Source organism: Schistocerca nitens, chromosome 6 (genome assembly GCF_023898315.1).
Source record: "Schistocerca nitens isolate TAMUIC-IGC-003100 chromosome 6, iqSchNite1.1, whole genome shotgun sequence".
NCBI lineage: Eukaryota > Metazoa > Arthropoda > Insecta > Orthoptera > Acrididae > Schistocerca > Schistocerca nitens.
Window position 1 is genome coordinate 420,246,159 of NC_064619.1, and position 15,598 is coordinate 420,261,756.

At 35.6% G+C, this 15,598-nt stretch overlaps 1 protein-coding gene across 1 annotated transcript in view; it reads left to right on the forward strand.

The window, feature by feature from the left end:
- The first annotated feature begins 6,422 nt into the window (after positions 1–6,422).
- The window catches only part of LOC126263384 (lactosylceramide 1,3-N-acetyl-beta-D-glucosaminyltransferase A-like), a 79,971-nt gene continuing 70,795 nt past the window's right edge, over positions 6,423–15,598 (forward strand). Inside the window, exon 1 of the mRNA XM_049960477.1 lies at positions 6,423–6,707. Coding sequence (XP_049816434.1) covers positions 6,423–6,707 — 285 coding nt within the window. The remainder of the gene's footprint in view (positions 6,708–15,598) is intronic.

The following is a 15,598-nucleotide window of genomic DNA, read 5'->3' on the forward strand; positions in this document are numbered from 1 at the left end:
CACCTTCTTTTATTACACAGATAATACAAATATGAACATCTGCTCTGTGGTCACAAATCTTTACACAAAATTTTACACAAAAAATATTTTTTTAGAAATGAGTATTAAATGTTAAAAATGATTTGGTGATCCAGAAGGCTGGTGTTTCCAAGATCCCCTGAACACTGGTTACTATGCTGTATGAAAATATCTAAACTGCAGTGACAACTTCACCTTTTAGGCACTTGGAGTTGAAATAAGCATTTGAAATCCATTTGTGGAAGAATTTTATTAAGTAATAGAGCTAGCAGTTTTAGGTTTGATAAGTCTTATTATAATCCAGCACTTGTAGTGCCTCAAGAATTTCAGTGTGAATTGTAGAAACACTCGGCCTTCCACTGTCTCGAATGCCCCATATTTTAGGTACAAGTGCAGGAGAGTGAGAACGTTCCTACCGATCCACCTGTTTCTATGTGCAGGTCAGAAGTTTGTTATTAGAAGACTGTAAGAGGGGTGAGTCACTGACGACGACAAGTGTTTGCTGCCAGTGCCACAGAAGACATGATGAAAACTCAAGGAATAATTATGTACTATTCTTTGATGTGATAGTGTCTGTGTTGTTTGGAAAAAAGACTAATGAACAATTGAATATAGATTTCTATGCACATTCATGTATTGGACTCGCTTGAGACTAGAGACTTTAATATTACTTCACGTCTTAGCTCTGCATGAGGCAGGGCACATGTGATGTCCATAAATTATTGGATTGTTACTATGATATTGTACTTGTGTTGTATCAAGTCTGGTGTTTAAAGACACTATTTGGCTTGCCAGAGTTTACTTACTTATGTGAAAAATAGTAAATGTTGCTTTGAGTTGAGAGATGAAAATGTACCAAGAACGATCTGAAAGTGTTCCATGAGTTCACAAATTATTTCAAGAATAGAGAAGTAGGTTAATAAATTCCTGTAATCTGCTATAGTTTTTGGCAAAGAAGAAGTTAACTGAATTGAGAGACATGTATGCCTTGCAACCCAATACCACACAGTCTCATGTCATCTGAAAAAACGTTAGACACCTTCTTTAATAACCATACCAAGATGTCACCACAGTGCAAGCGACAGTGATACATCGTCTTCCCAGGGTGAATGAACCGTGTAACCACAGATTCAGTTCATTCATATGTGTACTTCTTTTCCACTGATCAACATCTATGACACTGTACCACTGACTGCATGCACAGTGGCATGGTCTGTTGGTTTAAAAGGATGGGGCAAGGACTGTAGTGTCCAACTTTTGGCTCACTCTGAAGATGACTGAATGTTACACAGCCAAAATATTCAAAGAATTTATGTGCCTGCACACCAAAAATGTAATGGAGCAGTCTTTGTGTTGCGAAAATGTGAATATGTTCAAGAGAAAATTATTTTTAGAAGTTTGAATTTAACTTCACGTGCTCCTGGAGCACTATGTATATTGCAAACCAACACTTGCAGATTTATAAGTCAGAGCACAGAGCACTCATCTGGCTCAGAAAACAGTGATTTTAAATACTTTGATTCATCCATCTACAATAATCTCCAAAAATGACTACATGGATTCCAAAAATATTCATTACAAGACCATCTGAAAAGAAGGGCAATGGTAGGTACAATATCAAATGTGTATCAGTGTTTTTGAGAGCTTGAAGGTGTTTAGCCAAAATAAATGACTCAGCTACAGCAATACTCACTTTTTGTGGCTTTATGCTTAGCAAAATAGGCTGTATTCTTGAAAGACAACTGTTTAAAGTTACTTTCTGACTGCTCAAAAAGACTAAAGAGATACCTTACAAATTACAGAACATTCTCATATTGATAGTTCCTGGAATTTATAGTATAGTATTTTAGAGCAGCAACAGAAGCTTCTAATGGAAATGGTCAATAGTACAGACTAGTATATAATCCGATCACTGGACTTTAATATAGAACCTGACACATAGGTTGTGGAAATGACTATATTTGTAATTATGAGGTCTGTTCAAAAAATTCTGGAACATCAGTAATTTTGCAGCAATTGTATGTTGGAGTGAAATGCAGTTGGCATCCCAGCATATGCTTGTGTTTATTGTGTAACTGCCAGAAGTTTCATTTTTGTGTGTGTTTTAGTTATTGTATGGTGCTGTATTGAGTAGAATATTGTGTCACACAGTTTGCAATTTTCATGATGGCAGAATTAGAGAAGCAATGTGTCTGCATTAAATTTTGCATGTAACTCAAGGAAACCTTTACAGAGATACAGCAAATGATCCCGAAAACCTATGGTGATGAATAATTAAGCTGTACTCAGTGTTAAAATGGTTCAAGTTGTTTAAAAATGGCCAGACGGAAGTTAAAGGTGACCCTCGTTCAGGATGCCCTTCAACATCTACCAGCAATGCTCATGTCAGGAACACCACGATTCTACTAAAAGGAGATGACAATGAACAGTTACAGCAGACAGTAAACATGGTCACGAAACAACTTAGCAGCTGGGCACAGAGTAATCAGCTTGTAATAAACAGTAAGAAAACCATTGCTCTAAAATTCCACAATGTTCCTAACAAGGACATGTTTATCCCATCAGTCTCTATCAATGACGAACCAGTTGGTAACAATACTGAAACCATATTTTTAGGACTTTGGCTGCAGAGTAACATCAGGTGGAATAAGCATATTGAATATCTCAATGCAGAACTGAGCAAAACATGTTACCTTCTTTGTTCATTAAAATCATGCTGTAGTGAGAAAACAGTATTGAATGCATATCATGCAAACTTTCATTCTCGTCTTAGATATGGGGTCACCTTCTGGGGAAACTCTAAAACAGCTAATAGCACTTTTAAACTACAAAAAAGGGCCATTAGAATCTTGTTTGGGTGCAAGCCTAGAGACTCTTGTAAACCCCTGTTTACGAAATCTGGTATTCCTCCATTACCATGTGCATACATTATGGAAACCCTTTTGTTCTTTAAAGTAAATGTAATAGGCAAGGACCGGAGACTGCAAAAAAACTGTGAAATACATGAGCACTTTACCAGACAAAACAGAAACTTACATATGACTCAAATCAGCACAGCACTGTGCCAAAAAGGTACTTTTCACATGGGAGTTAAGCTTTACAACAAACTTCCTGAAAACATAAAAGCTATCACTGAGATCAATACATTTGGAAAATCTCTTAAGTCATATTTACAGCATCACTGCTTTTACTCCATTGAACAATATTTAAATTTATGAAATGTGTTATATAAATACTTACGTGTAAAGTGTATTATTGTAACCTTAAATATGTATGCCTTGTAATGACTTTCAGCCTTATATTTATAACTTGACTTGTCCAATGTCTTATGCATAAGCTGCTATGTAGACAACAGAACCAATAAAAAATACAATACAATACAATCAACAAAATTGTGCTTGCCAGTCAAAGACTGACTGTCTGAGAGACATATGTAATGTGTCAGTTGAATCATGTCATGAAATCCTGATGCAGCATCTTGGAATGCATTTATTTATTTATTTATTTGTCCTGTAGATCAAATCAGTACAATGGCTTGTACAACTGATATGGGATACGTCAATACAAATATTCAGTTTACAGGAGTCTAAAACAGTAAACAAGAACACAGAAGAATGATTATTTTACATTACCTACAAAAGTTACTTAAAGTTACAGCTTTACAGAGAATTGTTACATGATGTGACAAAATTGACTGAACAACATTCAGCTTTGATACATTATCATGCACTAAGACAAATTTGATTCCAAGTATTCCTGGATGGTATAAAAGCAGTCTTTTATTAAAAGAGATTTCACTGTCTGTTTGAATTTATTTATTTCTTGGATTTCTTGTATAAAAGTTGGAAGATGGTTATATAATTTTATTCCCATGCACTTGACATCATGTTGTTGCCAAGTTTGTCCCACAGCTCATGAGTCAGGATCAGAAAGACCTTCACCCCACAATCTCTGAAGAGATTTTGGAACACTAGGAGAACACTATAATCTGAATATGAATTGTAGTAGGAAATGCTATAATTAAGATGGAGTCAAAAAATGCAAGAAGCAACACAGAAACTGGACACATAGAAGGTGACATAGAATATGGAAGTTGTCAAGAGGAGAACACAGAAGCTTTATGTGGGGGATAACACATGACACAAGCAGTAGTTTGTGCAGGCACATATAATGTTACAAATCCATTAAGTAAACACAGTTCATTTTGTGTTGAAATTCAAGCTGAACTGGAAGATTATGAAAATGAAATTATTGAACTGAATCAGAATGCAGATGTCAAACAGCAATTCTTCAATTCTGAAATGAAACAAATATTTAAAAAGAACATGAGTACTAATATGGACATGATGCAAAGAAATATGATTATCCTGCAAAGTGATCTTAGCAGTAACATAGAAGCAAACAGTATTAAGATAGAAGCCAAAATTATGGAAAAGAAAGTTAGAATTAGGAAAATAGAGACTAATTTCACAAATAAAACAAAAGTAAATTTGCCTATTTTGAACAAATAGAGTGAGAGAATACAGAACTCATTAAATCCATTATGCGTTCTCTTAAGAAAGAACTGACTGAAGCTCAAGTCAAGTTGTAAAAATCGTCAGGAGGTTTGGTTCAGAAGTAGAGCAAGTAAAAAAGAGCATTGAACCAGTTTTGGACAGTAAGGTACTACTAAGGCACAAGAATCCATTTCAGTATTAAAAAACTGAAATCCATGAAGAAACATGTAGAGAACCCAGTATTGAGAATCAAAATTTTGAATGTTCAAAGTGATGTAGATATCTGCTAAGGTTTTTGTGGAAAGCGGAAGTTAAAAGGACCTATTGGGAATACAACATTAGAAATTTGCTTTGAGATGGGATTATTGCAACAAGAATTACAAGACAGACAAATTCTCTACAATTAGTGGTACATAGAACAGAGCTGTTGAGCAAGGAAGAATGTTTGATTCATGGAAGAAACAAGTTGGATGCACAGTGAAGATCTCATAAAGTATTGTGGTAGAATTCTACATGTTGAAATGAGTGACAAGCAGAAAATATACAGTGGTTGATGCCCTGGCAGGCAATGTAAAAAGGTGTTGTTTAAATTTGGACTTATCATACTGAAGAGACATTTTCTAAATTTAAGGACAACTTCTTGGAAGAATATTGGTCTGTCCAAAAATAAGATAATTTGTGGTATGGATTTGTAATCATATGAATGTCAGCAATTCATGGGAGGACCTCCATGAAAGTGTGTTGTGAGAATGATTTATGAAGTTAGAATATCAAAGAGGAAGATTATCTGAGTCAGAAATAGTGCAGGATTTATGGAGAAAACTGCCCGATGATTTTTACGCCACATGAGCTACCCTACTATTGCTCGAAACTGGACTCATTTCATATGAGAACATTGTATGGATGTCTTGCTGCTTGTCTCTTCAAAGTTTTGCCTTCCATTGTCAATTTCTAGAATTATTTTGAAAGAAACACTATCAAATGTAATAGCTGCTGTGACAAATGGCTGAGCCAATATGTGATTGTCTCGAGACAATTTCATGTTTCACAGTTTGCTGTAAGTCTTCTACAGATATGTCATGTTAGTTGAGGGAGCAAAAAATTTCTGAAGCTCAATAGGTATAAATTGATTAGTAACTCACCTTGAACTTCTTTTTTTAGAAAGACATTTATACTTACTGTCATCAAGATTTTAGAAGTTATAACCTATTGAAGAACTAAAGTAAATATGAAAATAAATCTTGAAGCTTGGTCTTTTTTAGTATGTATTACTCTTTAAGATATATGTATTACATATGTACCAGGAACACTTTAAATAATGTCATAAATGACTCATTTTCTAGGCCCAAAATTCCTCTAAGTGACTGGTCTTCAAATTGTTAAGTGAAAAGAGGGAATTTTATTGAGTGCTAAAAGAGAATGAGGAAGTGTTCTCAGATAAACCAAGGAGGGTTGTAGAATATGAACATTGATTACATTTCATTGAAAATGAATCATTTTTCATGCCATCTTGTTAGGTTCCTACGTGCAAGAAAGTTGAAGTACAAAAATAAATTTATAAAAATAGTTCCAGAAATAATTTTGTTGTCAAAAGCTAGGGTTACTGTAATTTATATCGCATTAAGACCAAGAATATTTTATAAAACATAATCTCTTGTTTTGTATTCTTGAAATTGTGTAGTGCCCCATGAGGGTCTGTTTAATGGAATCCTAAGAGGATATAAAGAAGTATACACTTATTTAAAAGTTGACTGTTGGTGCCATTGAGTATCTCAATAAATTTATGGCTTTTGATAAAGAATGCTTTTGTGGTCATGGTGTGCTGTAATGGAATTGAGATGTGGTGGATTTTACTGAAAATGTTTATTTTACAGTCTTTTTTTTTTTTTTAAAAAAAAAAACTGTCAAATGCAATATTATTTGATTACACTAAATATTCCAGGCTGGTCTGTAAATACAAGCAGAGATTTGCGGCTCTATGTGCTGCCAGAGAATTTGACAGCAATTATTCCTCAACCAGATATTTGTAGTGAAAAGCTGTTTCTCCTCATTGTTGTATGCTCAGCTGTTGGTAACTTTGAAGCTCGAGCAGCGATCAGGCAGACATGGGCATCTGCACCTATTGTTTCTGACAAAACTAGTGCTGTAAGAGTAGCATTTCTACTTGGTGTATCAAAACACAATACTCTGCAGGTACAGTACCTACTCAAAACTATAGTTTATAGTTCTATAAATTGAGCAGTATGGTAACCCAGTCTATTCAGCACTGGAATGATTTTGTTCTTCAAGTGGACTAATGAATATAGTAAAAATTTCTCGATTATGCTATTATCTGATTGAGGACTGACAGAATGTGCATTTAGAATATCAGGTGTAATTGGTGTCTGGTATACTTTATCATGACAGTTAGTTTCTGTTTTAATAATTTCCCATGCAGCTTGCATTTATTTACTGAGTTCAGTTTATATGTATCATTTGCTTTGCACTTAGCTGCCTTGATTTCAGACCTGTAAACCCTTTTCACTTTCATGTCCATTTCCTTGTCAGCATTATAGTGCTTGGACCTATCACGATAGAGTAGCATTATGGTTCTTATTCTACTTAGATGTGGGGTGTACCAGCTTTTTAGATTTTGTGGTTTGGTGTAATGATTTTGCTTTGATATTTTCTTGCGGCATTTAGGACAACATGCTTCAAAATTTTCAGTTAATAGTTCTAGAAATTTGTTGGTAGATTCATTTGCATCTACAGTGAGTATTATTTTATCCCGTTTTATTAAATTCAGTTTATTTATCAACTTGTTTACTTTGATTCATTAATTGGTCTTACAATTTTTCTACAGTCTATGGAAGTTTTATTTGCCTTAATGTAAAGAGTTTGTCTGAGCCATAGTCCCTCATGTTCTGCAATGCCTAGCTGTTTTGTTTAGATGAAACACAAATTATGTTATATCTAAAAGAAAAAAAAGATTCTGTAATTTACCAAACGAAAGCGTTGGTACGTCGATAGAGACAATAACAAACACAAACACAGAAACAAATTTCAAGCTTTCGCAACCCACGGTTGCTTCATCAGGAAAGAGGGAAGGAGAGGGAAAGACGAAAGGATGTGGGTTTTAAGGAAGAGGGTAAGGAGTCATTCCAATCCCGGGAGCAGAAAGACTTACCTTGCGGGGGGGGGGGGGGGGGGGGGGGGGGGGGGGGGGGGAAGGGACAGTTACACACACACACACACACACACACACACACACACACACAAGCAGACGTATAATTATGTTATCTAGACATGCTTCCTGTCTTGTGGGTTTGTCATTTATGCAACTGAAGTTAAGGGACCTTAATGTATTTAGCAAGTGATCAACCTTTCTATTCATAAACCTATCGTCTATATTGATATCATCAAATATTAGTATTCTGTAATTTTTGTATTTGAGTAGCATCAGTATCAGTTTCTCCAGAAGCTCCACAAACAGGTCTTCATTGTGTTTTGGGAGGTGGTATACTGAAGCTATTATAATTTCCTGGCTTGGCAACATTATGGCTGCAGCTTCAAATTTTGCTTCTATGCACAGTCCACTTACATCTATAGCTTCATAGATTAGGTTCACACTATTTTTAACATATGCAAATACACCACCATGTTTAATACTTGTTCTACAGTAGCTGGTTGCCAATTCATATCCATATGGTACACTTAATGTTAGTTCCTCATTGCTAAGCCAGTGTTCATTTATTGAAATCACTGTGCAGTTTAAGTTTTCCAGCCAATACTGAAGTTCATTAAGTTTGTTCTTAGGAGACTACACATTCATATGTAAGAACATTACACTTTTACTTATCTAACTGTGGTTCTCCTGTAGCCCTTCAGCAAAAAGTCATTGAGATGGGATGGAACTGCTGCTTTCTTCTTCCTCAGTAAACGACCATTTGATGAGTTTTCCAATGTTGACTGCTCCTTCAGTTGGCATGGTGGTGAACTTCTTGTCATCTTAGGAGGATGAGTGGCTACTATTACTTCTGCTAGTGATGATGTTGCATTTTTCGTTATTGATGTTGATTCTTTTCTTGTTACATGTGTTTCTGATGATAATGATTCTGGGGATGCTGCTGCCACTGATGACTGTGGCTCTGCTGCTGTTGCCTATGATTGTGGTTCTGCTGTTGACTGGGATGATGATGATGTTGCTTGTTCCAATACAGCTGTTAATTCTGAATTTGCTTCTATTTTTCTTGGTTCAGTGTGGTCAATCACATTGTTGGAATGTGATGGTCCAGTTTTTTCATCTTCCTGGTGATTCTATACAAGATTTTTCTACTTCTGGCATGTTGGTTGCTGCTATGTTGTTTCCCATGACTATGGTCTGCTTTTTGGTTGTAATTGCCTACTTTAATTCTCTGCATAATTTCTTTTTTCCACTTTTGTTTACATGCAATTCTTGCCATGTGAAATCTTGTCTTCTTAGGAATCTGTTTACGTCAAGTACTGGGACATGATTGTATTGTTCACAGGTTTTTACAGTGTACTTGTTCAGCTGATAAATGACATAATTTTTCTGTACCCTGCCTTACTGGTATAGAATTGTACACAGTATCACCTTCGGGTGTAACATATTCCTGATTAACTCTTCTGCACCATTTTTTAAATTACAGGTCATCTTCCAGTATCTGCTGTCATTTGATCCTGCACAGACTATTAGAGTGTCTTCTTTTCCTAGGTGTTTGATTCTGCTATGAATGTCTCTTGTAACTTCATTAAATAACACACCTGGTTTAACAAAGGATGTTATAGAGAGCATTTCTGTGATAATTCATTTAACAGGCTTGCATAGTTTCTGCCGTTTTTGTCAGTCGACATAAGAACTTTAGTTTCTGGCATAGCTGTATTACATTGATTCCTGGTCCCTTTTCCTGTTAATTCCTTTTCTGTTTGTTCAGTATTTGCTTTTACTGGGATGTGTGATGTAACACAATTATCGGAACATTCAGCAATGCCGCTGTTTTGTTTTTCCTTTTGTAAATTTGGTCCACATTTTTGGTCATCTGAAAGAATCGACACACTGTTTGTGGCACTCATACAGTTTAATTGTTCTGTTAGAGTCTTCAAACTATCAGTAAGATGTGCAATTAGAGCATCCTCTCGTAAAATTTCATCTTCCATTCGTTGTCGTGAAATTTCATCCTGAGTATTTCCTTGTACCATTTTATGGTCTATTTGTTTAGTTTTGAGCCATTGATTTCATTCTGTGCCTTGCGCTGACTAATTTACATACCGTGCATTATGACAATAGTTCTTTACTTTTCTGCTCCATGCTTCGCAAAAAAAAATTGTGTTAGAGTAAACATACCTGGAATACTGGTACTGTTGTGTCTTCATTTCCATTTCATTTGTGCACTTTAAACATATCGTTCAGAATTGTACTACATACTTATTTTTTGTTTTGGTTTTAGGGCGCAAAACTGCTATGGTCATTAGCGCCCGACATACTTATTTGAAATGTTTTCACTAGTACATGCATTGATTTATATTTACACTGTGTCCACAGTTTATTTCACTAGCTTGATATCGTAACAAACGCTCTTGTAACAGCAAAAATTGCACCTGTAGACTTGATTTTTTTTTTTTTTCATTTATTTTCACAAACTTGACTGTATTCACAGTATTATTTCACTAAGCACTTGTTATCTTGGTTTGTTTCAATATGTTTAACTGTTCACTATGTTTAACTGTTTCTACTTCTTCTTTTCCTCTATTTTTGTGATAATATGACTCACAATACACTTAGGAGCACTTTTAATGTAATACAAAGTGTTTTGTCTGCATTGTAAGTACCAATAATGTTAACAAGCTGTGTGTGTTTCTCTTACAGAAGAGCTGTTTAATTTTTATTATTACTGTCATTATTATTACTTCATTTTTGTTGACCTACTAAGGACCACATGAAATATCTTATGTCTTCTTCCTTCTCTCTGCATGTCTTCTTTCTTTCCACCAGTTCTTCATTCTTTCCCTTTGCGTTTAGCTTCTTTCCCCTGTCTGTATTACATCTGTCAATTTGTTTATTTTCTCCAGGAAGCCCTTGAAACTTTTTAGTTTAGCTCTGATATTTTCTCTTTCTACAGTTTCTTCCTCCATTATTTCCCTATTTTCCTCAGGTACATCTTACTCCTCTGATACAAATAATTTTTTGACAACAAAGTTAAAAATCTTTCTGTTGTTATTTTTTTAACTACCCCTTTCAGTGTCCGTAGAATACAACTCTTCTCTTTCTCATTATGTCTAATATTCATTCTATTTTTTTTTCATAAATTTCTTTATTACTTCTTAATTTCCACTTTCCACTATGATTTTTTGGTCTTAAGTTTTTCCTGCAGATTTTCTTTTCCATCTTTTCTCTTTCATCTAATTGTTTGTATATCAATTAAAGTAATCATTTTTTGGAAATATAATTATATTGGATGGATCAAAAATCTATTTACCAAGCAGCAAGAGCAGAAAACATACATAAAAGTTAAGCAAATGTGCAAGCTTTTAGAGCTAGTGGCTCCTTCTTCTGGCAGAAGTGATGAAGGTCTAGGAAGAAGGATGAAGGAAAGGGATTGCCAAGGTTTAGGGAATGGGAAGAGTTATGGAAAAGTCACCCAGAGCTCCAGGTTGGAGGAGATTTACCAGACAAGATGAGAAGGAAAGGCTGACTGTTCAAGACTGCAGCAGATGAGATTTGTAAACCTGAAAGCTTAAAAATAGAAGATAGGATAAAAAGCAAGACAGAGATTACCTACAAACCATATTTCAAGAGATAATAAGGGCTGAAAGCTTAGTGCAATATATATGGTAGACAAGTGGAGGTGGGTGTGAGAAAAAATAGACCAGTGAGAAAATAAAAGATGTAGTAACCTAAAAGGGAGGGAAGAAAGGAATAGTTACTGAAAAGAAAAATACTGAGACTGCAGAAGATTACATAAATTAGGGCCAGGTGGGTGGCAAGAATCAAGAGCATGTTGTAATGCCAGTTACCACCTGCAGAGTTCTGAGAAACTGGTGCCATGGGGGAGAATCCAGAGTGCACATATGTCCATTCATCCTAATTGATAACTTGGTGGTAGTCATACCAATACAGAAGGCTGAACATTGCTTACATTACAGCTGGTACATGGTGTTTATCATTTCAAAGGTGCCTCTCCCTTTGAATGTGTGCCGGTTATAGGGATGGTATAGCTGGTGGTAGGAGGGTGGATAGTGGTAATGGTCACAGGGGTAGGAGCCATAAGATAAGAAAATGGGTGCAGAAGCACAGGCTCTCATCAGGATACTGCTGAGACTGGGGAATGATGGGAGGGCATAAAATCAGACAGAATGGACGTCTTTTCAGGGCATGATTTTTAGGAAGTCATTGCCTTGTCCAAGTAGTTCACTAATTCATTCAAGACCAGGACAGTACTGAGTGACAAGAGATGTACTCTTAAATTGTTTTTTGGAGGGATCAATAGTACCAGTATCAGGTGTGATGGCCCAGGAATTCTGCTTTAGAACTAGCCTGATGGACTAATTATGACCAGTGAAGTCTGAGGTGAGAATGGTGGCGTATTGCTGTAAAGAGTCTGCATGTGAACAAATACATTTGCCTTGAATGCCAAGTCTATATGGGAGGGCGTTTATCATGGAAAAGACGGAAAATGTCAAAATGTAAGTGCTGTTGTTTCTTCATAGGTTTAATGTGAGTAGAATTCTGTAGCAGTGAGGATGAGATCAAAATCAAGGAAGGTGGCATGGGATTTGGAAAAACACTGTACTAAATTCAATTGGGAGAATGTGGTATAGAGATTCCAAAAATTTTAATTGGTCAGCCTTACCATAAGTCCACATGGCAGGGACATCATCATTGTTTCTAAACCAAACCAAGGACTGAAGGCTTAGGGATCCCAGGAAAATCACATCCTAACAACCTATGAAATGGTTGGCATAGGAAGGATACATCCTTGATCCCATTGCCCTGCCTGTGATCTGTTTGTATGTCTGCCTCTCAAAGGTAAATTAGTTGTTAGTAATGACGTCATGGGTTTGGAATCAGTTGGGTGCTGGTTGAGGTAATGTCCAGCAGCAGACAGTCCCTGTGCATGTGGAATAGTGGTGTAAGGGGAGGTGGCATCAATGATGACAAGAAAGGTGTATGGTGGGAGTGGTATGGCCACAGATTTCAGATGATCTGGGAAATGATTGGTGTCTTTAATATAGAAGGGAAGTCTTTGTAGACCAGAGCATGTTCTACAACATAACAGTTGTGACCTCAGTGCCTGTAGCATTTGGACATTTCCCACAGACACCAGTTTCTCAGAACTACACAGTTGGTAACTGGCATTACAACATGTCCTGGGTTCTCACAACCCAATATGTGTTACTTTGCATTATTTTTCGTTTTGTTTTTAGCATTCCTTTTCCATAGCTATCCCTTTCTTAACTCCATTTTAATTTTCTGTATCATTTATTTTCTGATCTGTCAATTTCCCCACTCCCACCTCCACCTGTCTACTATGTATAATGCACTTGGCTGTCTGCTCTAATTAACTTTTGCACAATGACCTGTCAGTAATCTTTGTTATAACCCTATCTACCACTTTTAAACTCTCAGGTTTTCAAATATTGTCCACCAGTCTGTAATCTACCTCCTCCTTCCTTCTTCCATCTATTGTCCACATTAAACAATGCCCAGTCCAAGTAATTAATAAGCAAAGTCTTTTATGAAGATTTGAGAGGAGTGAAGATTACAATAAACTTTCAAATTTACTTATCTTGAGATGGTTCCCATTCTTCTTGTCTACGGGTCTGATTCTTGAAGCTGAAAATCTAACATAAGGTCCTCATGGCTGGTTTGAACTAAATAAATTGGAAGATTGTTGTTGCAGAATTTTTTACGTAAGTATATTTTCCTCTGATTTTCTCGCATTTTAGTATATCACACAGTATTTATTTTTCAAATTAACAAAGCTGAAATTACATTGTTCACATCTATTATACAAAAATGTGTCCAATCACATCAGGGGCAAACTTATGACTCCCACACACTTTGGAAATAACAGTATTCCAAAGGGTTTACAATTTTTCTTAACAAATGAATTCCTGCTAGTTTTAGTTACATTATTAATTTCTGTTCTTATTTCATAAATGAATCCAAAAATAAACATAGTGTACAGTACACGATTGGGTAATTAATAATAGAAATTTTAAGTATGCAAGTAATTCGAATTTCAAACGTTTCTAAGAAAAATAATTTTAACTGTACATTCAGAATTGGTACTTATCGATTATAGCATCAAAACTAAAATATTTTATAAAGTAATTCCTTTTCATAAATTTTAGCTTGAAATATAATGTAGTGTGTATAAAATTAAATGAAAATTTTCAGAAAAGCAACTGAGATAATACTGACCACTCTAAAATTTGAAAAATAATACTAGTATCGATAACTACTGTCGAGGAAAAGAATGCTAGAGGAGGATGTCCCATTACAACTATCAACAACAATCAGTCTTTCCATATCATCCTGTCCAGTTAAGTTTCTGCTGAGCTGGGGTTCTGGGTGACTTTGCATAACTCTCCCCATTTCCTATACCATGCCAGTGCATTTTCTTCAACCTCCTTTCAACCCTTTCAGTATTTCTTCTGGAAGCAGATGCCACTGACTTCAAAATCTTGCAAATTTCCTTAACTTTCCCTGTTTTTTTCTCCTCTTGCTGCTTGTTGAGCAGACTTTTTATCTAGACAGTTATATTATACTCATCTTGGGGTTGAAGTTATTATTTATATTATACTTTCACCAAATTGTTTGGTTGTATTTAATAAAAGGTAGTCTGAAGCACAGTGGCATTCTGATCTAGAGACAGAGTCACTTCCACTTTTCTTTCTCTTAGTAAGTTAGCCTCTTTGTCCAAAGCATTAGGTTTCATTGTTTCACCTAGATATTTAAATTTATAGCACTTACATTCATCTATAATCAGTTTCCATGTATTTTGGTACCTCCTTCACATCTGTCATACACTCTGGTTTTTGAAAAGATATATAGGCCTACTTCTTAAAGCTACCTCTTGTAGGAAATTTATCTGCTTTATTGCATCTTCTATAGATTCAGCTAAGATGGCAAGATTATCTGCCAAAGCCAAACAATCATGACTCAGTTTATCCCCTTTTCTCCCAGTTATGATATTTTAAATTTCTTCTTGTTCTATTCTTTTCTTCCATTCCCTGATTACTCTTTCTAGCACACAACTAAATACCAGTACAGACAGTCCATCTCCTTGTCTTACACTGTTTTTGACCTCGAATGCCTTGGAAGTTTCACCTAAAATTTTAATTTTACTCTTCATATTCATTGTGTGTCTTTTATGATTGCCACTGATTTTTTGTCAGCTCCAAACGCACTTAAGCTGATGAATAATGTTTCTCTATCGATCAAGTCATATGGTTTTTTTATGTCTGCAAATGATATGTAAATACTTTTGGTTCTCATTCTTTTATACCTGATTATAAGCTTCAGATTTAAAATTTGTGCCACAATGGATCATCCTGTTTTGAACCCCCCTTGGTACTCTCCTAATTGCTGATCTAGCTGGCTTTCCAGCCTGTTTTGTAATGCTTTGAAAGAATTATGTAAATTGCTGGAAGGAGGGAAATTCCTCTATAGGTTTTGGGGTTAGTTTTATCTCCTTTTCTGTAGATTGTATGGATTAATGCTGTTTTCCAATCTTCTGGTAAAGCTCCTGTTTCCCAGACTTTTTGAAGGACTCCATATATCTTCTTGACTGTTCCACCACCTACAGTTTTCCACATATCAGCAATAATAGTAATAATTACTACTACTACTACTACTACTACTACTACTAGTCATATGCCAGTTACACATCACTTTAGAAATATGAAAAAAATGTATACTTAATTTACACATTTAAAGAGATATTGTTTATATAACAGTAAATGGATAGATAAAAAATCTACTCATCAAGCAGTGGCAGGGGAACACACACACATTAGGGTATAACTTTTACAAGCGTTTGGAGCCAGTGGCTCCTTCTTCGGGCAGAAGAGTTGAAGGG